This window comes from Phasianus colchicus, chromosome 1, assembly GCF_987193195.1.
Source record: "Phasianus colchicus chromosome 1, bPhaCol1.hap1.1, whole genome shotgun sequence".
Taxonomy (NCBI): domain Eukaryota; kingdom Metazoa; phylum Chordata; class Aves; order Galliformes; family Phasianidae; genus Phasianus; species Phasianus colchicus.
Window position 1 is genome coordinate 22,891,230 of NC_143436.1, and position 25,580 is coordinate 22,916,809.

Here is a 25,580-nt window from a genome sequence, read left to right on the forward strand (position 1 = left end):
AATGGAAATGCTTAATAAGTTCTTTACCTTCATCTTCATGTTCAGTCAGGGAAGTACAGGTTGGTGAGCCTCACATCCGTGCCTGGGAACATCATGGGGCGGATCCTACTGGAAAAGATGCTTAGGCACATGCAAGATGAGGAGGTGATCAGAGACAACCAACACAGCTTCACCAAGGGCAGGTTGTGCCTGACCAGTCTGGTGGCCTATGGTGGAGCGACAACATCAGTGAACAAAGGAAGGACAAATGATGTTGTCTGCCTTGATTTGTGCAAGGCCTTTGAAGTGGTCCCATGCCGCATCCTTATCTGTAAATTGGACAGATATGAATTTGAAGGTTGTACTTGGATGGTCATAGCAAAAGCGTTGTTGTCATCAGCTGTATGTCCTGTTAGAGGCTGATCATGAGTTGTGTCCCTCAGGGATCTGTCTTGAGACTGGTGCTCTTCAACACTGTGTCAATGATGTAGACAGTGGGATTGAGCGTACCCTCAGAAAGTTTGCTGTTGACACAACAGAAGGATCAGGGCAATGCCAAGTATGAGTACAGGATGGGAGAAGAACTTACAAGCAGCCCTGCAGAGAAGGACTTGTAGGTCCTGGTGAATGAAAAGCTGGATGTGAGCCATCAGTGTGTTTTGAAATCTGGAAGGTCAAGAGTATGCTGGGCTGCATCAGAGGAGGGGTGGCCAGCAGGGTGAGAAAGGTGATTGTTCCCCTCTGCTCTGCCCTTATGAGTACTGTGTCCAAGCCATGGGCTCCTAGTACAGAAGGGATGCAGAGCAGTTGTAACAGGTTCAGAAGAGGGTCACATAAATGATCAGAGGGCTGGAGCACTGCTCCTGTTAGGATAGATTGAGGGATTTGGGCTTTTCAGCTTAGAGAAGAGAAGGCTCTGGGGGACCTCATTGTGGCCTTCCAGTACTTGAGAGAAGCTTATAAGCAAAAGGCAGACTAACTTTTTACACAGTCTGATAGCACTAGGGGAAGGGCTTTAAATTGAAGGAGGGGAGACTTAGATGTTAGGAAGAAATTTTTTTCTCGAAGCATGGTGAGACTGGAACAGGCTGCCCAGGGAAGTTTTGTGTGCCCATCTTTGGAGGCATTTCAGGCCAGGTTGGATGGGATCCTGGGCAGCCTGATGTAGTGGTTGGCAGCTCTTTTTATGGCAGGGAGGTTGGAACAAAGTGATCTTTAAGGTCCCCTCCAACCTAATCCATTCCATGATTTTCTGATATGTATGGTTATAAATAATTCAAGAGTAAAGTTCCATGTGTCTTCAAAGACTCTGGAGATCTGTGCTGAGGTCTCTTGAAATCTCCATTTTGGTTGCATTTTAAAGAGTTCCTGCAGTTTTCTGGAACTCAACTTATTCTTTATTTTAGATCCAGAGACCGTGCTAAAGAAGGAAGTAGCATCATTAATGACAGCTAAACGATTGCATGCTGTCTGTTTTTGTGTTCCACCTTAATCTTTTGGTTCTGACGGGGTTGTGAATGTGTGTATGGCTTTTATATCCACTAGGTCTGATGTTAGATAACGTTAAAGCTGAAGCACCTAAACACTTGAAGCTGGTAATTTTTGCTCCACTGTCCTGTGATTCCTGTGATTGCTTTTTCCTTCTCTCCCCTCACTTCCCTCCCCCATCCCCAACCCAGTGCCTGCTGTTATGTCGCTGCTGGCGGGTGCCAGCACCCTGGTGATGCTTGGTGCTGTACAGGCAGTTCTGCAGCAGCAGGCCGTCTTTACTTCAGATTGGAAGGGAGGTAATAACCCATCATTTAGAAGCTGAATGCTTTTTGTCTTTATGTTACAGTGCTGACTCGCATGTCAATTCTGGCTGCAGTAATTGCTGTAGAAATTAGATGTGCAGGTATTGGTACAACACCATTGTTGCATCTCACTAGAAATAACTTCTCCATGGTCACCACATACAGGCAAACACAGATGCAGGTCTGAAATAGCAAAAGGTGTTCTGTAGTTGGCTTGAACCTAATAAACAGACAAGCCATAAATGAAATTGCCTGCTGTGTGTCATCAAGGCTGTTTCTCACGTCAGATACATTGAATGCTTTGTTGAAGTGCAGCATGGTGTGTGCACTGCTTGAGTATTCTGGTCCAAAAGTGAAGTAGCTGACATGTCACTGACTCTGGAATTCTTCAGAGGTCTGGAATGTCTGTTGCAGAGCAGAGGCTTGTGCGTGGGATCAGCAGAGGTAGCAGTCTGTGTTCCAGATCAGCCCTGTAGAGCTCTGAAGTTCTGTGTTAAAATTGTATGTCTCACTGTGGGTGGCAGAAGCCTTCTGAAGGATGCACCTTTGGTTAACAAAGCTGTTCTACAGGACACATTTATTAGTGAACTTGGCTCCAGTTCATTGTTGTGAATCTGCTTCATCTTCTATCAGTAGTCCATCTGTCCAGGAGTAGAATTTGGTCTAGCAAGAAAGGAGGGTTTTTCCCTCTCAAATTTTGTTAAACTCTAGGCCTTTTACTGGCATAGTCCCATTGCCAGCTTTTTATAGGAAGATCAGTGTTTTTACTACAGTGTTTCTGACAAACATAATCTGCAGTTTGTAATACTGAACCTCTAGCAACTTCTTAATGCACTGATACCATGTAGGAACCACTCTTGTAATTATTTCTTCTAGCAAACTGGAAGAGAGATCCTATTTCTATGCCTATACCAAATATTTTGGGTAGGCTCCCATTTTTGAGCTCTATCTTAAAACAAGTTGATTATATGATATTCTCAAAACTGTGTATTCCTGAGGCTGATTTTTCATAAATATCAAGAGCATTCTGTTTCTGTGCTAACAGATTGAGACTGTTCAAGTACTGAGAGCCACTGATGTAGTTAGCTGAACATGAAGGAAAGGAATATTAATGCAAAAACTGGCAATCCAGTGTTAGCTCTGGCACGGGGAGCTGCTTTTAGTCACTGGATCTTAAGTTGTATCAGTGCCATAATGAAGGATTATTGCATTTCAAAATGTGTTATACTTCTTGAAAAAAGTCACTGTCATTAGTAACCTTTTTCTTCTGTTTATTGGTTACAACCTTTATTAATTAGCATTTTTATTGTTAGCAGCCATATCATTGCACTACGCTGTCTTTATCATAAAAGCACTGTAAGTTATTACATAAATGGAAGCTTTCAGAAAAGTAGCAAATGTTTGACCTGACAGAAAAGCTGCTGCCAGTTGTTTGAGGCAGCAAGAGCCAGTGATGTTGTGCAGCTTCACCTTATTGTCAGTGGTCCCAGAACAGGCGGAAAGACTTGTGGAAAAAATAGTTCAGAAACTGAAGTATGTAGCACTTCCAATCTGGTGCTTGATTGCATTGGTGATACTGGCTGACTGGCCTACCAGTGCTATACAGACTGGTTGTCTCAGTATTTCGTTTTCATTAGATCAAAAGCAAAGCTGTGTTAAGATCTTTTTCAATAAACATTCTTTTTTTTCCAACTGGCTGTATTTCATTAATTCAGAGAATGCTCACTAAGAAGGATAATGGTCAGTTTCAGTACTATTAATGTTTTTTTTTTTTTAAATGTTCTTCAAAACAGATTTTCTACCCCAAAATTTTTCAAAATGTCTTAAACTACTGTTTTAATGTAAATTATGTTGGTGACTTTAGAATCCATAAACTCTTGTATTGATCTAATCTAATACTGATTGTCATTCTTGCAAGCTTTGCTTCTCATGCAACATGCAGCGCTACTTACCTGACATTTTAGGTAGAGTAAAATTGTTTGGATTATCTGTTAATTCAGGCAGGTATGTAGTTCTAATATGTGACTTAGTATGTTACTGCTACTGAACAACATTTACAAGTTATACTTAAGAATGGGGAAGCAACAGTACTGGAGGGAAAATTTACGTGGAGTTGCTCTTCTGGCCCAGTCAAACATGAGTACCTAAGAATAAAAATCACAATATCACTGTCTCTATTCCTGAATTCTGTCTATAATTGCTAAGTATAGCTGCTCTGTGTGAAGTTGTACTGCTGACCCTGTCCTATGGATTTAAACTGGGAATTGGTGGATTTCCTTGAAGGAGAATTGTTGAGTTCAGAGAAGAAATCCATTCTGCTGCCCTTTCTACAAAGTTTTTATTGTATGAATAAGCATATCTCATTAGTTGTAAATGATGAGATTCTTTACTGCTTTGCTGTTCTGGTTTTGCCAAGCAGAGCAGAGCAGGCTCGTGAGAAGTACATCTGGCACCCAGAGGAATACTCTTGGGATCTGGACAGAGGAAGAATTGAAGCTTCTGAGAAGGAGCTTTCCCATTCAACAGTCATCTGTGCATTTATTTTTGGATGGTAGGTAGTAAGTTTAGAAAGGAAATTGTCAACTCCATGGTCAGCAGGTTTCTATTTGTAACTGTTTTTTTGAAGTCCTGACTTGGCAGAGGTCACTTTCATCCATTTCTCCCCTGCCTTGAAAATTGAATATTGCAAGGTCAGCAGTTTATCTTTCCCTACGTTTTTTCAATCAATAAACTACACTCAACTGTTACCTTTATACTATCCATTTAGATGGTCCAAAGGGAACCCTTAGCAGAAGTACAAGTTGTGGAGGGGGGCCTTTCTTACATGGTAGAAATTTAGGGTTTATAATACTCGTTGTGAGAATTGCAAAGAAAATCTTCGGCTGCAGAGCCCATACTATAGCAGATGGCTGAGGTTAAGCTCTTAATGCAGTTTCTAAGAGGTATTAATAGTAATGCCCAAATCCAAACTAAAATATCCCTGTACTTTTCATGTAGCCCTCTTTCTTAAGAGGAAGAACCTGGGTGTATGGAGAAAATGATTACTTGCGTTGAAGAGCTGTATTGGAATTAGTCTGCTCAGTTTTTGAAACTGCTGCTATCAGGCGACTGACTAGAAATAGGTGGAAATAGATGATTTGCATTCAGGATGAGGTTTGTGTAGAATTGGCCATATGAGACGACTAGACTGTGATGACCAATTCCAAACTACTAGAATTTGTTTTCATTCAAGTCAATTCAAGCTAATTTTATGCTCTTCTGTGCCTTGGCAAATGCAGTGCTTTGAACCTGCAAAGAAGAAACCCTTTTAAGTAATGACAGTTGTAACTGTTAGCTGTAATAAATGTCATTTTAATCAAGGCTGTCCTGTATGGTGAAAGGATATCTCCATTTCTTTATCTTCATGGTTATAGCATATCTGAGACTTTCTAAAACAGTGAACAGCCTATCAGATAGTAGTTGATGTTCAATAAGTAATTGATATTCACAGACTGTGGAGAGAAGTTCCACATTACTAATATTAAACTGTAATGGATTTTTACCTGGCGGCGTAATGCTGTTTTCTTCATCAGTAGTTCTCAGTGCATCCTACAAAGGTGGAGGTCACCATCTCTTCCATAATACAACTGAGGAAAATGAAGCACAAGGGAGAAATGAAGACAAGTGTCACACTACTGGCTATTGGCAAAACTAAAAGTAAAATAGCAGTCTCCCAAACACTTATTGGATGCTTTCATAATTAGGCACGTCCTCTACTGTGGAAGAGACTTTAGCACTGTATCCCTGGATGGAACTTCAAATTTGGCTAGGCATCCTGCAACCATTCAATCTTCATGCTTTTTTCCTTCCTAGTAGCATGCCTTCTTTTGAAGACTCTGAAGTGGGAATAATGTCTTTATAGTAATTTTACTATTGGGGCCCATGCCAACCTCGTGAAATTCAGCAAGGCCAAATGCAAAGTCCTGCATGTGGGTTGAGGCAATCACACCTGCAGATACAGGTTAGGTGGAGAATGGCTTGAGAGCAGCACTGAGGAGAAGGGTTTGGGAGTATTGGTTTATGAAAGATTCAACATGAGTTGGCAGCTTGTGCTTGCAGCTGAGGAGGCCAACTGTATCCTTCTTTACATCAAGAGAAGTGTGACCAGCTGGTCAAGGGAGGTGATTCTGTCCCTCTTTGCTCTTGTGAGACCTGGAGTATTGTGTCCTGTTCTGGAGCCATTAACACAGGAAGGACACAGAGCTGTTGAAGCAGGTCCAGAGGAGGACCACAAAGATGATCAGGGAGCTGAGCACCTCCCCTGCAAGGACAGGCTGAGAGAGCTGGGGCTCTTCAGTCTGGAGAAGAGAAGGCTCCAAGGAGACCTTATAGCAGCCTTCCAGTACCTGAAGGGAGCACCCAGGGAAAGCTGGGAAGGGACTTTTTATAAGGGGACTTAGTGACAGCATGAGGGGAAATGGCTGAAAACTGGAAGAGGGTAGATATAGACTAGATATTAGGAAGAAATTATTTACATGTGAGGGTGGTGAGACACTGGAACAGCTTGCTCAGTGAGGTTGTGGATGCCCCCTCCCTGGAAGCATTTGAGGCCAGGCTTGAGTGGGCTTTGATCAGCCTGGTCTAGAGGGAGGTATCCCTGCCTATAGCAGGGGCTGGAACTTGATGGTCTTAAACGCCTCTTCCAACCCAAACCATTCTATGATTATTGATGTAAAAAAAAAAAAAAAAAAAAAATCTTATGCACAGTTACACAGTTGAGTTTCCTTATCTGACTTGTATTTTCATAACTGTTCTGTTGAAATGTGGACTGCTGAAGGTGAAACTGAAACATATTTTCGTGGCATGGGGAAAATGGGAGTTGCATCTCTACATACCCTTGTATTAAGTGGGTTGTGTGTGTTTTAGGGGGCAGGACTCCAGTTGTGTATACCCAGTTGCAAGACCAGTTGCTGGCTATTATTCAAAGAGGTTTTACTTTTAATAGCCTTTTCTCAAATTTGTTTGTATTTTGAAGGGAGTCCTTTGTTCCATGTAGCATTAAGTGGTTTTCTTATGTAAGAGACTTTATTTTACAATTTAAACTGTTTTGTGTTCTCTAAGTATCTCAAACAGATACTTGTTCTGCCTTCAGTTGTGAAGGTCATAAGGAGAGTTCACCTGAATCTTACTCTGCAAAGAAAGCTTTTTTTAAATCTGAACGTGAACATTACATTTAGTAGATGCTAAAGAAAATTTTCAAGGGCTCATAAGTAAACATTCCTGAGGTAGGATAATTCAGGAGATCCTGAGGCATGTTCTGCGTCTGTTCTTCAGTCAATGTAGCTGTTGCTTTGAAGACTCTCTTCATGGAAGGGATGATGCATGTACCATTGAGTGTGTCTGTAAAGAACTTCAGTAGATCTAACATTTTTTTAAAGCTGCCTATTTTCCTTTTTATGAATAGGCTGGAACTCTCCTTGAAGACATTGACATATTTTCTAAGTAGGTATGAGGATCTCCTGAGAGCCTGCATTAATACGAAACTCTGTGTGCATCATCTAGAAAAATGTTATTATTTAGAAATGAAATTGTTGGTGAGTGCTGAAGAAAGAGGATGTGAGTGCGTGAGCGCAATAGCTGGTAGCAGAGAAGAAAATGTTAGCTTAGAGCAGCTGGTTTACTTCATAGCTGGATAGGTTGTAGTACAGGGCAAAATGGGTTTGAGCTAAGTTGTCTGCTGTAGACTGCTTGAAACTCTTGATTCTTGCCTTGAGCTTATAATGCCAACTTGCAATTTCTATGCAGGAGTATGAAACATTCTTTGTACATATCTGTGCAACGTTTTATTTGTGTAAGGATCACTGTAGTCTTGGAAGTCTTTGTTAATTTAAAGTGTAGACTTAAATTTAAATGTAAAGGTAGACTTAAACACTTAATCTTAAAATTCCCCTGGACTTTGACTGATATATGGCCTTGTTGTTTGGTTGTCTAGTGAACCAAAGCTGAAAGGTAAATGTCTGCCTTCTGCAGTGAGCAATAATACAGGGACCAATTGGTGAAAGATCTGCATACAGCATGCTTTCATTTGTTCTGAAAATAACTGAATGCACAGTTCTGACAACAGAACACAAATAACTGTTTTGTTGAGTGCCTGCTGCTTGCTGACAGGCCAAGGCTTCAGTGGAGTTGAGATGCAGGCCACAACTGAGTAAGCCAGTAATAAGGCTGTGCAAGCAAACAGGAAGTGTCAGTGTTGTGGTGGCTCAGCAGTGGAAACTCCAGGTTGTACGTCATCTGGTACATCAGCTGCTCAGCTGAGATGGGCCAGCCTGTGCGGTGTGGTTGTGGTTATGTCATGCCTCTGGAAGGCTGAAATCTTGCCTGTGCTGCTTGAACATATGTTGTAGGATATAAAAAGTATCTTTATTGTGTCTGGTAAAAGCATCTTTGTTGTTGTTTTGTTTTCTTTGGCTTTGTATGCTACTTTGCTTACCCACCGCTTGAGTGTTGGTCTCCTGCAACCCACAGCTGGACAGTGAGTGTATGGGAAGTCACCGGCTGGCTCTGGTTGAACTCAGGGGATCTGGGAAGTGCTGGAAATGCAGGGGGCTTGAAGATGCTCGGAGAACTGAGTTGTCTGTAATTGGCTGACCAGGTGTTACAAGTGAAGGATCTGCCGGCAAACTCCAGAAGTTCTGTATTTATTTCTATGGGAAAAGGGTATAAAATCATGTCTGTAGCATCTGAAGTTGACTTCTGGCAATAAACAATTGCCTTCAGAAATAAGTTTATAAGTATTTCTTTAAATGTGTTTTTACGAGCTCTAATAGCTTTGAAAGTTTAAACGATTGCCTTTTTACTCAGATTGCTCAGAACGTAGTATCCAAATCCCCAGTGAGTGAATGTTGTCAAGTGCAAAATGCATTTGTGAAGCTTCAGGAGACAACCTGCCGCGAAGATTTAAATTCTAAGTCAGTCTTAGAGTTGCATAAATCTACTTTACTAAAATTTAATTTCTTAGTCAAAATATTGTAGAGGTCTTGAAAGGTATTTTTATCTACGGAGAAGTCTGTGTGTGGACTGTAAAGGCAATATCACACACAGTTATTCTGTAAGGTGCAGGAACCTGAAGTAGCCTGACCTACGGCTATTAAGGAATAGACTAAAAAGGTAGTCAGACTGCATCTGTTTTACTTGTTCCATCATCCTGTTTATAAAAACTGCAGAAGTAAGTTGCAGCTGCCAGTTGTGAGTATTAAAGACAACCCCAAATTTTAGAGGCCTCAACATCTTGTGCTGCCTGAAGTGGACCTAAACCATCCTAGTAGTCCCACATGTTTGAGAAGTGAATTGCATGCTGTCCAGGGCTGATGAACACAGCAGGCTTCTTTCTGAACTTAGCTGAGGTCAAGTTCTTAGTGTTTCTGTGGAAGAGCCAGGAAGTATTTTTGTCCAATGTGTGGCAAATGCCTCTCCCACTGACAATGTAGAAATTACATACTTACATGTCATCTAAGTGGCCTAATTAGAGATCATCTTAATAGAGGGGCTCATTCAGTTCATTTAAAAGAGTAGTTGGAGGAGTTTGCGGAGCATGCTGTCTGTAGGATTACTCAGTGATGAGTGCATTCACCCTGGAAGTGGGATATCAGCTCTTCCTGGCACGAAGGGAACACACTGATCTCATATGGCAGGGGACATCCACGGTGCCAAGAAAACAGCAACATTTTCTCTTAAAACAAGAAGTGGAACTGCCAAGGAGTACCAGCAGAACTGTGTCCTGTGTGGCACCAAGGGCCTTCTGCTGAGAAGGAAGGAGGTTCCAGCAGCCACTTCATGCAGCAGGTGTTGTTTATATTTTGTGTTAAGAGTGACGAAATAATGCGTGAGCCATGTGGAGCATAATGCTTCTGGAAGCTCCAGCTATTTCTGTCACTAAAGATGAGCTAATTACAGATTGACATGAAGGTATTACCAGTGTGTAACTCCAGTTTTGTTCACTTTGAATAACACGAGCTTATTAAGGTGTTGACATTTAAATGTGTTAATCGCTTAACCATTACATTTTTGAGGTAATCTAAGATTTCAAGCAATGTTTCAGATTGATTTTTTTCCTGCAGAGTACTTGTATCCTGGGGAAAGAAATGTCAGCCACTGAGCTCTATCTAATTGCCAAATTTTCTGTAGATTAGTCTGATTTCTTGTAATTAGCTACCCTGCATTCTGGCTTCTACTTCTTTCTCTTTCATGACTCTTAGTGAGTTTTCTCCTCCTTCTTCATGACTTGAATAATACTTGGCTAGTAGCAATTTCCTCAGTAGTGAAGCTTCCTGACCTTGCTGTGGTCAAGACTGAAGTTATACCTCACTAAGCATTTTCCACTTTGAAGTGGTACTTGACTTAGCACGTTTCTTTGCTGGAACACTGCCATCTGAGGAAGCCTGTCACTTCCCACTGTGTTAAGGGCACAGAAGAGCAGCATATCTTTATCCTTAAACAGGTGCTCTAGAAGCAAACTGAATACTACCTCACTGATCCGGCATCAAAGAAGAAGTGAGTGACATGGGAGCATCTGGCATTACCTGGTCAGGCTTCAGTGCGTTGGCTTAGGTATAGTAGGGATTGCCACCAAAGTAGGTCTTAAAATGCTGGCTTCAGTACCTGCTTACCAGTAGTGTTACTGATCAGGATGACTTCTCCAGATACCTATTTTATTGGGAGGGAGGAATTCAAACATTTCTATTCTTATAGGATTGGGTAGCTATGTCTGCAAAGTTCACTATAGCACTTCTCAGGGAAATCCTGAAGTAGCAAGTTGTGTGCACTATGACTCCAGCTGGAAGTCTTTTGACTAGCCTCATGAGGAAGCTAAATGCGTCACACCAGCACTCTTTTCCAAGAAGTTACTGTGCTTGGAAACAAACCACAGCCAGTTTTATTCTTGCGTTATAGAGTACGGTTATCTTTCAGTTTTATTTGCAAGATACTTCCAGGAGCTGAGAAGGAGAGCTAAGAAAAACAAATCTGTCACGTGGGATTTAATTACTTCTTTATATATGGGTCTTCACTTTTATTAGAAAAATCTTTAGTCTGAAAATCAGTGTTTTCAATAGTACCGTCAGCATGTAACACAACAGTGCTGAATCATTAGAATAATACATTATAGTTAGTTGCATTTTTTCAGGCACTAAAATGGGAGTGATTGAGTGCTGGAACAAGCTCCCCCAGAGATAATTAACTTCAAGCTTAACTGGACAAGACCTTGAACAACTTGAGGCTCTGTAATTACCCTTGCTGTGAGCCGGAGGCTGGACTGGAAGACTTGCAGAGGTCACAGGCAAACCGAAGTTTCCCTGTGGTTCTTTGATTTGAGCAGCACAAGCAGTTGTTAGCTGTACGTGAAGACTTGGAGATTGTTACCTCGACAGGGGATTCTGAAGAACTACCTAGCGTGATGGTTCTGTCTTGTTATCTGATGTGCCGCTGGCTGTTGGCTTGCTTTACAGTTTTTAAGACACATTGAGTTACTCTGAGTCATTAATTTGACAGGCTGCTGCAGCAAGTGTTCATACCAGAAGCTGATCAAAGTGCACTGATAGCTATTGCCCAGCTGGAAGCCCTCAGTGGCTGGTGTGATCACATTCTGCAGGTGTGCAGTGACTAGTTGTGGCCATCTTTTGCAGGCAGCGGGTGCTTTCACGAGCCTTATGCAGGTGCCGCATATCCTGCAGCGTGTCCAGGGATGAGACCAGCTCTGCCACAAAGACAACCGGTGTACAGCTGACACCACCAAGCTTACTGCTTCAGAGCTAATTAGTTGTTGGGATGTGACAGCTCTCTGGAATCAATGGCATGTCTTCCTGCAGAGTGTTGGCTGTGGTATAAGTAAAGGGAACCAAGGAGGGTTGACAGTCTTCTCGTGTGCATTCAGTTGATAGGCTAACTTCTTGTGTCCCGTGCACCTTTTCCAAATATGTAGGTATATAAAAAAGACAGAGTCCTCACCGAAAGTGTTGATCACAGCAGTAATATCAGCTTCAGGGTCTTTCTACTAAAAATATAGTAGTAACTTTGGGTATTAAGTAACAGATGCTTGCTGAAACTCAGAAAAAAAACGCAGTATTAATTACTTTGAGGATTTAGTGGCACTCCCATTCGGTTCTGTCTGTGAAGTCAGTGGCGTGACTTACTGTGAAGAAATATTTATGTACAGCTTTAAAGAACCCATACTTTAAAATGCAACATTATCTTCAAGAGCGGTGTGCAAAACCAACCTATGTATATTAATTGGCTTCAACAGGCATTGAATGTGAATTCAGAAAATGCTATTGAATGTTGAAGTTGTAGTATTTGCATAAATATTTTCAGATGCAGCAGTTCTGCAGTTAAAATTGAAAAAAATCCAATTTGTGAGGCTTGGATTCACAATGAGTGTCAGTGGATAGAAGAGTAGGACTGAAGTAAAATGAATTGGATTTTGTCATCTTCTTACTACCTAAAATGCAGCTTTTGTTTTCTGCTGTATTATTCATTTAATTAAAAAAAAAAAAAAAATTGTAATAATGGAATTCATGACTGTGTTCTAACATGTGAAAACCTCATTGCAGTCCGTCAATATTAGGAATTTGCACAACACTAATTTTGGTAAAGTTTAAATGTAATTGAACTCTAGACTTGGTAGGCCCCAAAAGAACACCTTCGTTAGATTGAGTGAAATTCTTCTCTAACTTGCAAATTAACCTCTACTCGTAGACTTTGCATGTGTAAATTAAACCCATTATGATTGTGCAGAATGGGAAGACAGTGTTTTTGGGTAGTACCCTATCTGTTAACAGGAGCTTGCTGATTCAAGGCTTTATACGCAGATCTTGTGGAGTCACTACAATGGCGGGCTCACCGAGATAATCCAGTTGGTGTTTTTGCTGCCGGATAATTAGAGTAGAAATGTCATGAACCCTTTTCTGAAACAGATTGTCCTTCTGCACTTGGAATTCAAGGTGCATAAATTGCTGCTGAAGCCACCTGTTTCTCTGGATAGTCTTGTTGGGAGGAGGCTAGTGGAGTCAGATTTGTTTGAGAATGCTTGCTGTAGGGGCATTGGGATAATTCCTTTGGTGGAATGTGATGCCTTCTTGATCGCAGCTGTAGATCCACCAACTTTCACTCCTTCTTGTTCTTTTGAGCCTCCAACACTATCAGTTAAAAAAATTAGATGAAATTTTGGAAATGGGAGAAAAGGCTGTTGGATCTGAACAAAATCTTGCCAGCTGTGCCCAAAATGAAGCCTTTGTCAGTTGCAATGTAAGGTAAAAGTAACACCTGTTACACCTGCAACATCTGCTGTCATACTGGTTTGGTGCAGTATCATGGCTAATTCAAGTTTCCTTTTTCCTCACCTGGCAAGTCGTGATTAATTTATATTACTCAGTAGGCTCTAGGGGAAATAAGCCTTGCTTTACACCCAAAGAGGTGACTGAAAAGTGATTAGTTTTCCAGATGGATATCACAGTGATGAGAAGTTGGTCTTACAACGTACTTCTGAAGAAGAGGCTGTGAAGAGGAACAGAATTATGTTTTAACTTGTGAAAATTACGTCACCATTCTTTGCCAAAGGTTATAAAGCTTCCCTAGCAAGTAGCTGTCAGTTTGGCCAATTATTTTGACTGTATATGAATGAAACTGAAAGCTTTTTGATAAGGAAATCCCATGAAGAGTAATGGATTCTGTGAGTTGTTGTAAACCACTGGAAAAGTTTGACATGGATATTGCTGATACTTAGTAGTTGTAAACAGATACTGATATAGCACAAGATGTGCATTCTGGATGAGCCAGCTGTTTTGGCACGTAGTTGGTGTTGATGAGGGTGAAGTAACGCTCGTTAGAGGAGTTAAGGAAAACCTAATATGGAGCCTGTTATTCAAGGTGGATAGTAGGAAAAAATTATTCCCTGAAAGAATGGTCAGGTGCCGGAATGGGCTGCCCAAGTAGATGGGGGAGTCACCATCCCTGGAGGTGTCCAAGAAACATTTACATGGTGTACAAAGGGACGTGGTTTAGTGGGAAATATTGGTGGAATGTGGATGGTTGGAGTGGATGATTTTGGAGGTCTTTTTCAATCTTGGCAATTACATGATTCAGACCAGATACCGTCTTCCAGGAAAGTTCTGAGAACTGAAATAGATGCGTGAAAACATCAACTTATTCTCCCTTAGTTGAAAAGAAATAAAACACTTTGATTTACAGGGAAAGTAGGAGGCAATATTAATGTGACATTCTGTTGAATAGATTAAGAAACTAGGTGCATACATTGTAAGACTCATCCCTCCTCTAAGAAAGATGTATGTAGTAGGATGCATGTGAAAGTCAAGAGTAATGAAAGTAGAGATTGATTTTTTTTTTGTATGATTTTTTTGTTGTTGTTACAAGACCAACTTTAATATTAATTCTATAAAAACAGGGAAGTAAACACTATGGCAGAATAGTTAGAAAAGCGTTTGCAGCATGAAGAGTCAGCTAAGGAACACTGGCACCGTCTCCTGGTGTTACAATTAGGAGGGACAGTCAACTAAAACTAGCAGGTGGTGATTCTTTTAAATCAAAGGAGCTGGTTCTTCACAAAGTACATAAGTGAACAATGAATTACAGTCCTATACATCATTGCAATGCCCAGAAATTCACATGGATTCAAAGAGTGGTGAGAGATTCATTAAGGGAAAACATGCTGGTTTAGGAAGGCTTTGAGCTTCAGCCTGCCTTGCTGTGAGAGTACATTCCCCTTGTGTAGTGGTGTACTGTTGTATTCTTTCCTAGGCCTCTGATACTGTTAGAATGTAGGTCCTGGGTTAGATAGCCTCTGGCCTGTAGCATTACAGAGGCAGTAACTTCTCATCCTTTTGGGTGAGAACTGGCTACAGAATAAATACTGCTCTTCAGAGGCTCTAATTTTCATTCTCTCCTAACGCTGTAACAGTAGAGCACAAGTTATGTAAATACTAGAAAATAAGTTCAGGAACGTTCCCAGGCACTGAAGGAATCTGGTGTAGAATAATCTTAGTCTCTTAATAAAATCTCTCAATTTAAAAACAGGGTAATTTCACATTGCCAGCTGGGAAAGATTCTTGTCCTTATGCACTCTCAAATCATGTCCAAGAATGTTAGGATGCTTGTTGGCATAGATCAGAACCATGCCAGAGACCATTTTAACAATTAAGCAATATAAACAGTTGCATTCCAATACCTAGGAGTGTTTCCAGGCACTGCAATTTGTAGTTCCAGCTTGAATATTGCATTTCTATTCAGTTTGAAGTACTGAACAGAAAGATTTAGTAGCACAGTAGGACTTCTGTGTGACAGCCATAGTTCGTGCTCTGCCTCTTACAGGCAAATTCTTTTTACTGATTTTTATGATCAAGGACAAAATGTTCCATTCGATTTCTAAGCCATCTAAATCTTGGAGGGGAGAGGGGATAGTACAGAAGTAGTTTGGGTTCATTTGAACTTGCCCGTCTTATTACTGGGAAAATCATCACAGTTGCTTCCTAGAATGAGCAAAATTAAAAATTGCTTTGCCAAAAGATGAAATGTAAAATTTGTGGTTTTTACCTTAGAAATAATCACTTGTTTTCTTTTCTAGACGATGTCTTCAGCTGTTGTTCAAATATATGCAGCAGATCGCAATGCCATGTGGTCAAAGAAATGCTGTGGTGTAGCTTGCCTTGTAAAGGACAATCCGCAGAGGTCATATTTTATCAGAATATATGACATTAAGGTAAGTTTTTCCTTTTCAGACTTTGTTATATTTGTTCTCCATTTTGAATTGAACGATACTTGGTGATTGCAGTTGCACTCTTGTACAGAAATCCACAAATAAATGGCTGTTGTGAGCAGAGCACTGACTGCTTATTAATAGGCTGCACAGCTTTCTTATATTCTAAATTTGAATTACTTCATAGATATTAGCTCTTGCAGATCAAATAAAGATCAGATACAATTTTCTTACAGCTTGCAGAAGTAGTTTTCCGCTAATCAGATTTGTGAGAGTAGTGAAAATTCACATAGTGTTACTGCTACAGTTATCTGTGATAATTTCAGCAGGTATTTGTACTTTGGCTGGTAGTAATAAAAAGATGCTGTGTTCTGTAGGGATGAAAACAATCTTTTTTTTATGGTTAACATGTTTGTGCATATGAAAACTACAGAGTAAATATATTTATTTAATATAATTTCCCACAATATGTAGTTTCATACTGGAGACCTCTGTCCTATTCTGTTATTTCTCTCAGGACAATGGGAGGTAGGAGCTTAAGTGTTCCAAGATGCATTTCCTTAATAAAATAATAACGCTGTAAAGCATATCCTACTGACTAACCGTGGAAGCTTCCCATTCCTTCTTTAGCTAAGAGCAGCTTAGTACCTGTCAGCATTCACTCTGTGCAGTAACAGATACATTCAGGAAAGCCAATTGGCAGTTGCATTTGTGATTTGGTCACTTTATTAGACTTGGTGAGAAACCTGTTACTTAGGTGCTAAGCCATAATGCCATTTAAATATCTAGAAGATCTTAAAGTGAGGTTTTTGCTCCCTTGAAATTAACTGTTTTTCAGGTCAGTCTTGAAAAGATAATGCTGGTGGAGGTCTCCTTTGTTTTTACTACTGTTAACACTATTTCACTGCTATCACTGGTCAGTACTAATGCTACCAGTGTAATTATTGCATGATTATGGAAATTCAAGTATGTTTTTTAAAATATACAAGAATTAGAACAGAAGGTAGAATGATGAAATAGTCTAATTTCTCCACATGTTCCAATATACTTGGACTGAGCTCACTCTTGGGTAAATGGCAAATGCTTAACAATATGCAGCTTCAAACTCCTGATAGGTTCTATTATAAAAAAAGCTAAACTACAGTTTGTCTCCAAGTGTTTCAAACTTATGTTGCTTTGTCTTATTTTTTTCCAGGATGGAAAATTATTGTGGGAGCAGGAGCTGTACAATAACTTTGTATATAATAGTCCTAGAGGATATTTTCATACCTTCGCTGGAGATGTGAGTCTCAGCATCTTTGAATACTTAGAATGCCTTTTATTTGAATGGTAGCTTCTTCTAATGTAATCAAGATTTCCATTTCATTCTGTAAATTATTTAAGTGCGATATCACTTGTCCTTTTATACTTACTTATTGAAAGAACTTTGGATTTCAGCTAGAAAAATCAATCCATTAAAGAATTACATTTTACATTTCACATTTCTCTTTTATTTCAACTCCCATTAATAGTGAAATTGTTTTGACTTAAGTGATATTTCACCATCATTATTTATTTCTTAAAATAAATTTTCCTTCCTTCACATTTGATTTCAAGCTACAGGATTTTCCTCAAATTTGTTAGAGTATGAGCTGTAGAAATCTCATTAGGAGGCAGACTTTCTTAGTTTAGAATGTTTCACAGTAAGCTGTGTTCTTCTAGATTTACAGTCGTGATTTTTTTTTTCTGATTATATCTTCAAAAGTATAAGAAAACATGTAAGAAGAAAATCTTTGTAACACTTTCTTAGTCATGGGTGGGGGGATGTATTTATTTTTTTTCAGACATGTCAAGTTGGTCTTAACTTTGCTAATGAAGAAGAGGCTAAACTATTCCGCAAAACAGTAACAGATTTACTTGGACGACGGCAGAGAAAATCTGGTAAATATTCAGATTAATCTTAAATTTGGGACTGGTTCTGTTTTACTGAGTGGAGGCAAAAAATTATTTGTGTCTGAAAATGGCTGGAAGGTTTTCCTGCTATATTTATATTTAGAAGTAATTGTGTTACAAAAGTATACTTCATCTCTGTTGTGCAAAAATACCTTTTCTGAAATAGCTTGATATTCCTTCTTGCTGTAAATTTCCTAGTAAGCTGAGGCTCAAAGAATGTGGTGTTTGAACATACAGAGCAGAAAGAAACAGAAAGGGTAACCTATCAGTCGGAAAACAAGAAATCTTCCCGTAAGCTGTTTTCACATTTGACTAAACCCTACTTTAGCTCTGGGCTGTTTGCAGTGAATTTGTTTAAATTCAGCCCAAGTGGATTGTAACAAAGATTTTTACCATCTGGTAAAAAAATCTGCAGTAGTTCATGTGAGTGAATTATTGGCATTGGTCCAGTGCTCAGTAGAGAAATATCTTTTATTCAAAACTAATAATCTTGACAGAGGCCAAGTGCATAAGACATAACATACCTAAATTGTCCTTTGCTGCACCAGACAGTCAAAAGCACAATGTGCATTTTGCCAGCTTCAGGATGCCTCAGGAACATCATCAGTGTTTCAAAGGGAGCTCAGTCTTCCTCCAGATCTTCTCTTGGTTGTTTTCCATTGAACTCATAAACAACTTGTTTGTCTGATGTTCATATGACCATGAAGAGTGAGGTGATAAAAAACACAGGTTGGATGCACATGGATGTGATCTGGCTTGCAATAAGCTGTAGCATGGACTTGTCTCAGCTACAAGATACTTCTCTGTTGTCTATTTTGGGATTGAATTGTGCTAGCAGTGCAGCATAGACTTTTGTAAAGGGAGGAAGTGGCATTAGTGTGTGACATTACTGGAGTAAAAGTAATATTGTATTAGCTTGCATCTCCTGTTCTTGAAATTTCATGCTATTACACTTCTAAAACACAGCGCTGAAATGCACCTATGACCTGGGAGAAGGCAAATACACATTTTGCATTCATGGCCACAGCAAAGTTTGTTTGAGAACACTGGTTCAGTCAAACCTCCTGTTCACAAGAGGTTCTGCATGGAGACTTTCTTGTTTCATCTTTGAGCAAATAGTGTTGGCTTGTGTACTCAAGTTCATGGCATAGGATAAGTTTACTCCCTGCACTCTTTAGTGTTTCTTAAAAGGTAAATAACTTTATCCCCAAAAGCTTATAACTTGAAGACAATTTTAATTTAAATATATTTAATTTAATCTAAATATATATATTATATATATAATTGTTATATATATATAACAATTGATTTTTTTCTAGTTAAGCCACCAGATGGAGTTCTGTATTTGTCATTGATTGGACAACATCTGATTGTGCTTATGTAGTAACAGGCTTTGCATTTGCCCAAATCAAAACTGATTTGTTGTTGGAGTGCGTGTATGTATTTAGTTCTATCTAAATGCTTATATAAAAATAGATAATATGTACAACATACATCATTTAGGCTGTGCACATTTTTACATATATTATTTTTATTAGATATAAATTGTGTGCATGTATCTAACACATCATAACTTCTAAAACTGAGGTAGTAATTTGGCTTTCTAACTTTTTTTTCCTGTTTAATGGGATTTTTGTGGTAGTGAACATGCTTTCTAGTGAAATAAGTACTCTGTGGCATCGCTTTGCAAGTCCTGAGTGGCTTAACAGGCTGCTAGGAGGCTTTTCCAGGAGTCTTATGGAGAGCTCATGTTTTGGAAGGTAACAAGAACAGCAATTCTGGCTCAGGAAGCTGTGTCTTTGTGCTGACACAAGTGTACCAAAGATCATCAAACAGCTGTAAGAAGAGGCAGCAGTATTCTGCTCTTCCTCACTTGGAATGAAATATGTTCCGGTATACAGAAACTCCTGAGCAAGTGTATCTGGAGCTCTAGAGGTGAAAATATGGCTTCAAATAGAATGTGTAAGACTTTACAAATGCTAAATATTCCATAGAGGGGTAGAATGAGGGAGAAAGGGCAGAGAAAGAATGCTCTATGTAAGGTCCTCATCTTTTTAATATCAGGCTGATTTTCGTCTAGTTAAATTCTGTTTGAAATAAAATCAAGTTCTTAGCCTTAGATTAGGAAGAAATTAGAATAATCAGTTAATTTCTCTAGTATACTTACTGAATGAGTCTCTCCATTTACTACTTCAGCAGACCCCAAATAGCAGGGTGAACATCTGTGAGCATGGTGCATTCATACTTCTGCTATACCTTCATGTTAATACCATTAATTTTATGTTTATCGTCTTGCCTTATAAATGCTAATGTATGTAAACACACAAGTGTCCTCTCCGCGTACTGAGAGAACTTAGCCTGATTGCTAAATGCCTTTCAAAAGCAGGTTTCAGTTTTTGTCTAATTCTTAGGGGCAACTCCTAGCTCCTAAAGCAGGTTTCAATTTTTGTCTAATTTTTACAAGCTTGTAGATCATGGCTGGAAGCTCTTTTCCAACCCTCTGAAAGCATCTGCTTCTCCAACAGCTTTTAGCTCCTGATGCCCCTCCTAGTGCACTTTGAGCTGAATACTGAATGCAAACAAGTTTTTGTTTGTTTGCTTATTTTTTTACATTCAGATGAGAGCATTTTCTGAGGCATGGCAGCTGGTGAAGTTGATCAGTAGATATCTCCATCTTCAGTCAGACCTCTGGTCAGGTTATCAGCATTTCGGAAGACGAGCTGTTATTTTCTAGTCTGCGGTGGAAACTGCAGAAAAACAAATCTAGTGTCTTTTGGCCACAGATTATTCTTATCTATACCCAGCAGAAATTGCAGGAAGTGTTTAAAATGTCTTGTTTTGTTCTCCAGTGTTTTATCTCTTGAACTCTTTCTCCTCATGAAAACTATAATAATTCCCATGATTTGGCTCAAAGCCACTCAACATTTCCTATGAATGCCTTCTGCTTTTGCCAGTTTCCCATTCTTTGCTAAATGACTTGCCATCAATCCTGTGCTTTCCTTTTCTGCTGTTGATACTTCTTGGATTGGACTGTAATTAGGCTCCAGAAGTTGAGCAGGCTTTTTCAAATTCCAACAAAAGTGGTTTCTTAGCCTGAATATTCAAAGAGGAGAATTTGTCTGGAAAACACTATGGGTTAGCAGTTCTTCTGAAACTTGTGAAGAGGAATCTGTTACAAATTCATTTTAAGCTCTTAGGGGAGGCCCTACTGGATTCCAGACCTGAAAGGAATGTAGTGTCTTCCATATACAGCCGTGTTTTTTGATGAGACGAGGTGATAAACTGTCAAAAGTCTTCTGAATGTCTGTGTAGGTACACAAATAGTCTATGTGAAGCTCTGTACTGGTTTTTGTTCAGCTGTGTACTAGTTTTTGCTCTAGACTGTGCTTTGAGGAAAGACTGCAGGATTGGTAAATCCTGTTTGAAGTGGATAGAAATGAATACTAAGTGAGGGAGGGCTCCTTCAAAGAAGAAGTTACTGTTACAGGCTGAGTGCTGAGGTATGAAATGCCTACAAATACATCTTAAATTGTCAAGCCAAATTCTTCATGGTCTTTGAAACGGTGTGGCTTAGTGAATAAAATATCATTGTAAGGATATTTGAGTTCTGTCCCATGTTGTTACTTTTCAGTGACAGGAGAAGTGTTTTGCTCCTCTGTGTCCTGAGGTCTTCACACTAAGAGAAATAATTATGAAGTACATATGCTTTTGTGGAAGAACTTTACTGTATCAAAATGTTCATTATATTTCCACATAAAACAAAGAAAGTGGAAGTCATAAAGCATAACACTTTAAAAAAAATAATAATCTTACTTTGCTGGGTGGTACCAAAACAGCTTCTTTTTGAATACTTCACTTAGTTTGGAGTCAAAGTATATGAAACAAACTCGGTGGCTATTTCCTACTTCACATCAAGACACATGATCTAAAATGGGTTTTTACGGGTCTCTAATGCTTAAGGTGTTTTTTCAACTGTTCAACGTGTAGGCTTTAAAGATGTTTATAGGTTAAATCCTATATGTTTATAGGTTCAGGATCACCGAAAGTGTCAAGGGAAAGCAAAGTCTAGAATGTATTTGTGTTATGATATCTGTGAATAATAACTCTTTTTCTTTTTCAACAGAAAAAAGACGAGACCCACCCAATGGTAAGTTTTTTGCATGAACCACTGCATTTTAATTTTTCCTGCTACTGTCATTTATGGTTTGTATGCAGCTTTGTTTTGGACTTGTTCAGGATAGTCATGTGGTAGCAGAAGCAGTAAACTCATATTCTGGAGGTTACTATATTTGTTTTGTTTCTGTTCTTTGGTGTTTGTTTAGTTGTAGTTGGAAGATTTGTGGCTTTTTAGCTGGCATTTGTAAAGAATGTTTTTGGAGAAGGTTATGATTTTCTGTGAATAGGACAGAGGCCCTTCAGCTGAAGCTGTGAAGAAGGCTTTGTACCTTTCATTTCCTGCTTGGTCTTCAAAATATACCTATAAAGGATAACTATACAAAACTTAGCTGAAATTAAAAGGTAGGCTGTATGTCTAAAAGTAGGCATGGTCATGACAGTGTTCATAAATTATCTATAGAATTTTAACTACTGATTCTGACCGACCTTATAACATAGCTTTCTGGTAATATGTCGTATGCTTATAAATGTTGATCTTTTTTCCATGAGAGAATATTTGAATGTATTTGCCTTGCATTTCACTGACATGAAGAAATAGATTTCTCAGGACATCCTGATGAAATTTACATAAGTAAAAAGAATGTATCAGTGTGATCCCAAAATGTTACTGTCTTTTCTTAAAAACAAGCAAGAGATGCTCATCAATGAATATTGGAGTCTTTGATCTAATTATGCTTACAGCCTGAAACTAAAAAGAGATTTCTCCCATGGTATTTCAACTAATGCCTGATAGATTACTGTTTTAGTAGAGATATCACCAACTAATCATGTAGGAACCCAGAACCCTGTACTCCTGAGGAGATCTGATTTTTGGGTGGTCCTGTGTGGAGCCAGGAGGTGAATCAATGATCCTTATGTGTCTCTTCCAACTTGGGATTTTCTGTGATTCTAGTCTTGGGTTTGTTATAACCGAGACATCCAAACATCTCAGTCAGTCACCGAAATAGATAATCCTGAACTAATCCTGAATCATGGGAACTACAGATGTCCTGTATATCCCTTATGCAGAATACTTCTCAAGAAATGAACATGCCTTTTTCATACATATTACATTTTGAGGAAGTTCAGTTAATAATCAGTTTAGTCCGGGCATTTTTTTTTGTATCCCTTCATTCAACAAAGACTGGCTTGCTTAGTTTTGAAACAATCGTACAAATGCCAACCTGTGATTATCTAATAGCTACTCTGAGCTATGGGTATGTTTTAATTGTTCGCTGTCTAGAGCAACATTTGTTTTTTCTCACCTAAAAAGTTCTTTCCTGATAGCAGCATAAAGGAAGAAAAACAGTGGTGGTGATGATATAGTGCCACCTACCACAGCAAATTTAGCTTTGGAGTCTCTACTCTAAAAGCTGACCATCAGTAATGGAAGCAGTTTATTTGCTTAGCTTGTTTGTGGTGATTGGAATAAAGGAAACTAAACTTGAAAAAATTCCATGTTTAAAACAGTCTCAATAATTAATCCACAGACCTTTGGCAACAAAATTTTTTTGAATAAAAAATTTAGTACTCAACTTGCATTCATTGATCTTGCCCGTTTATCCTGAATATTTTTTGAAAGACAGAATATTCACAAGTTTGCTTGGTGTTTCAGGTTCGTAATCGCTGTTCGGAGCTCTCTGTGTTTTAGTGGAGTGTTCTGGCTGGGACATCCTCTGCTCTTTTATGATCTGCCTACCTTCCTTTTCTGATGCTGTGAAGTGCTCTAATGCTGGGCTTCTGTGCTGGCACTTCACTTGGTCTTCATGGCCTCTGTAGTCTCGGGTGAGACATGCTGAGGGCACAGGTCATAGCCTCAGTTGGTTCTGGCCTACAGACAGCTCACTTCAGCATTTGGACCAGGTTACAGAGATATGTACTTCCCACATATAACTGGAGGGGGGAAAAAAGGCCCAACTGTTATCAGGTCAGATGTTTGTTCTTTTATTCTCCATATGCAGTGAAATTCTACCAGGGGAAAAAAAAAAATTGAAGAGCTGCTTTTGTTCTATATATCAGTATGAATGCATCAGTTAAAACTGAACAAAAAAAGAGCAGTCACATTTTTTGTACTCCTATAATCCATGCTTTGAAGTGCTGTGGGAAATTTTATTCTCATGGTGCTTTTTTTTGCTTGGTTTTCTGTGTATGTTGAAATAAATGGGGAGTTGCACAGAAAAAGCACTCTTATTTTTTGTATGACGTTTTCAATGGTACAGATTTAAGACTTTTTTTTTTTTTAGAATTGCAGGATTAAAATCAAATTGGCATTAAGAGTTATGTAAAATGTATTAGCCTGTAATTTCCTGGGATTTATGTTCTACTCATTTGTTGTAGCTAGGTCTCTTCATGCAAATAAAAAGGACTTACTGTGGTTGAACCGACCTCACAGCGAATTTCTGGATGAAATAAGCATTTGTCAGAGATCAGGTTTTGAGAGGATCTTTAAGAACCATGTGGAAAAATTTTGTTTCAGCTCTTAAGTAGTTTGCATTTATTGTAGAGCTGTCTGTAGTCTGAGACAGATGTCCAGAGAGGTTCTGAAATCAGAAGAATTTCTTAGAAATTCCATTTCAAAATGTTCTGTACCACATTTTTGGGAGCCCCCTCTGAAGATGTCACAGATGCTGATGTCATTGGATGCCTGAGGCCATTGTACTGTCAGGTACTTCCTAATGATGAGCTCTATATGCCTCTGTCATCTTCACTTATTGAGCTGTCTACACCTGACGGGGAAAGTGCGTGTGTTTTGATGGGAAAAATTTTGTTGGATATAAATATGGCAGTTCTAGAAGAAGACAGTTCTTTCCAGAGTTCTTTTATCCCTCGTGGGAATCTAAGATCTAAGCCTGATGGTAAGAATAACTTTCATCTAGAAGAATTTACTGTGATCTCTGGTGTGAATGTTAATATCAAAGAGTTAGGTATCAGTCCTTAATTTGAGCTCAGCTGAATAAAATTTCATTTTGCAAATGGATGCTGCTTTGCACTTGTTAGAACCAGTTCCATTCAGAACCAGTTCCATTTAGTTTTGAGTTTTACGTGGATAAAGGTATATTTTCAAGGGCTAAACAAGGACTGAGTTGAGAAGGATATAATAAAAATTGCAAGCAGTGTTCAGTGCAAGGGTAGTGTTTCTTCTTGAATGTCAGTATCGCCTTTGAAAAACTATAAATATCCTTGTCTTAGGGAGAAGGTTTGATATTGGTAAATAAAGTGAATTTGAACTCCTGCAGTATTTTCCTTCTTTCTGAATTTAAATGAAATTTAAACCCTAATTTTTCAGATTATCCTGCAGGTTTACTTAACCTCATGTGAAGTTTTGGCTTGATAATATTTAACAGTTGGTCAAGTTAGTGCAAACTGTAAGTGTAACTTAAACTTTACAACAAAGTTGTGCGTAGGTGTGAGGGTCAGTTAGTAGTTTTGCATTCTGTCAGAGGGCAGCTGGCTAGATCAGAGCCTCTCTCAAAGCATTTCTGCATAGCAGAAAAGACTTGAGAAATTTTGTTCTGCATTTCACATGCAATTTCAAAAACTTGTCCTCTAAGGCTGCCAGAGGAATGTAGGAGTTGTCATATGCTTTAAAATGAGTTTTGTCTATCCCAGTATCTTGTTTCTGTTTGTGTTTCGTAGTCTGGCCATTACTAGATGCTTCCCCTTGAAGTTTTACACTGCAGATGTCAGATAATTTATCTGTCAGATTGTCTGCTTCTCTTTTCAGGCTGTGAAAACAGCTCGTTGTTCTTTTTGGAATGCCTAGGATAACTCTGAATAATCCATACAAAACACATTTACAAAAAAATAATATCAAAATAAGGTTCTGATTCTCTTAACTCTGTGGGGTGTTTTTTATCACGTGCCCAGTGAAGCTGGATGTGTGAATTGTGTTCTCCTTGATTGGCTAACCAGTACTAACTCACAGATTATGCTCTTCAAACTAGCCCTGGCCAAACTGCTCTTAAATAGACTTGCTT

At 39.0% G+C, this 25,580-nt stretch overlaps 1 protein-coding gene and 1 long non-coding RNA gene across 5 annotated transcripts in view; one reads left to right on the forward strand and one right to left on the reverse strand.

The window, feature by feature from the left end:
• Positions 1 to 25,580, forward strand: part of WASL (WASP like actin nucleation promoting factor) — a 50,691-nt gene that overhangs the window by 11,994 nt on the left and 13,117 nt on the right. For all 3 annotated transcript variants that reach the window (XM_090136926.1, XM_031615139.2, XM_090136939.1), the window contains exons 2-5: positions 15,385 to 15,519; positions 16,712 to 16,798; positions 17,340 to 17,436; positions 21,572 to 21,595. In XM_090136926.1, the coding sequence (XP_089993052.1) occupies positions 15,385 to 15,519; positions 16,712 to 16,798; positions 17,340 to 17,436; positions 21,572 to 21,595 (343 nt within the window). The remainder of the gene's footprint in view (positions 1 to 15,384; positions 15,520 to 16,711; positions 16,799 to 17,339; positions 17,437 to 21,571; positions 21,596 to 25,580) is intronic.
• On the reverse strand, positions 966 to 11,554 carry LOC149919449 (uncharacterized). 2 transcript variants are annotated; one of them, XR_016464983.1, is made up of 3 exons: positions 9,257 to 11,554; positions 8,249 to 8,458; positions 966 to 5,398 (listed from the first exon to the last, which is right to left on the reverse strand). It is a non-coding gene; the product is annotated as an uncharacterized LOC149919449 (long non-coding RNA). The 2 variants fall into 2 exon arrangements; XR_016464982.1 differs by having other exon boundaries at positions 966 to 5,060; positions 5,315 to 5,398; positions 8,249 to 11,554.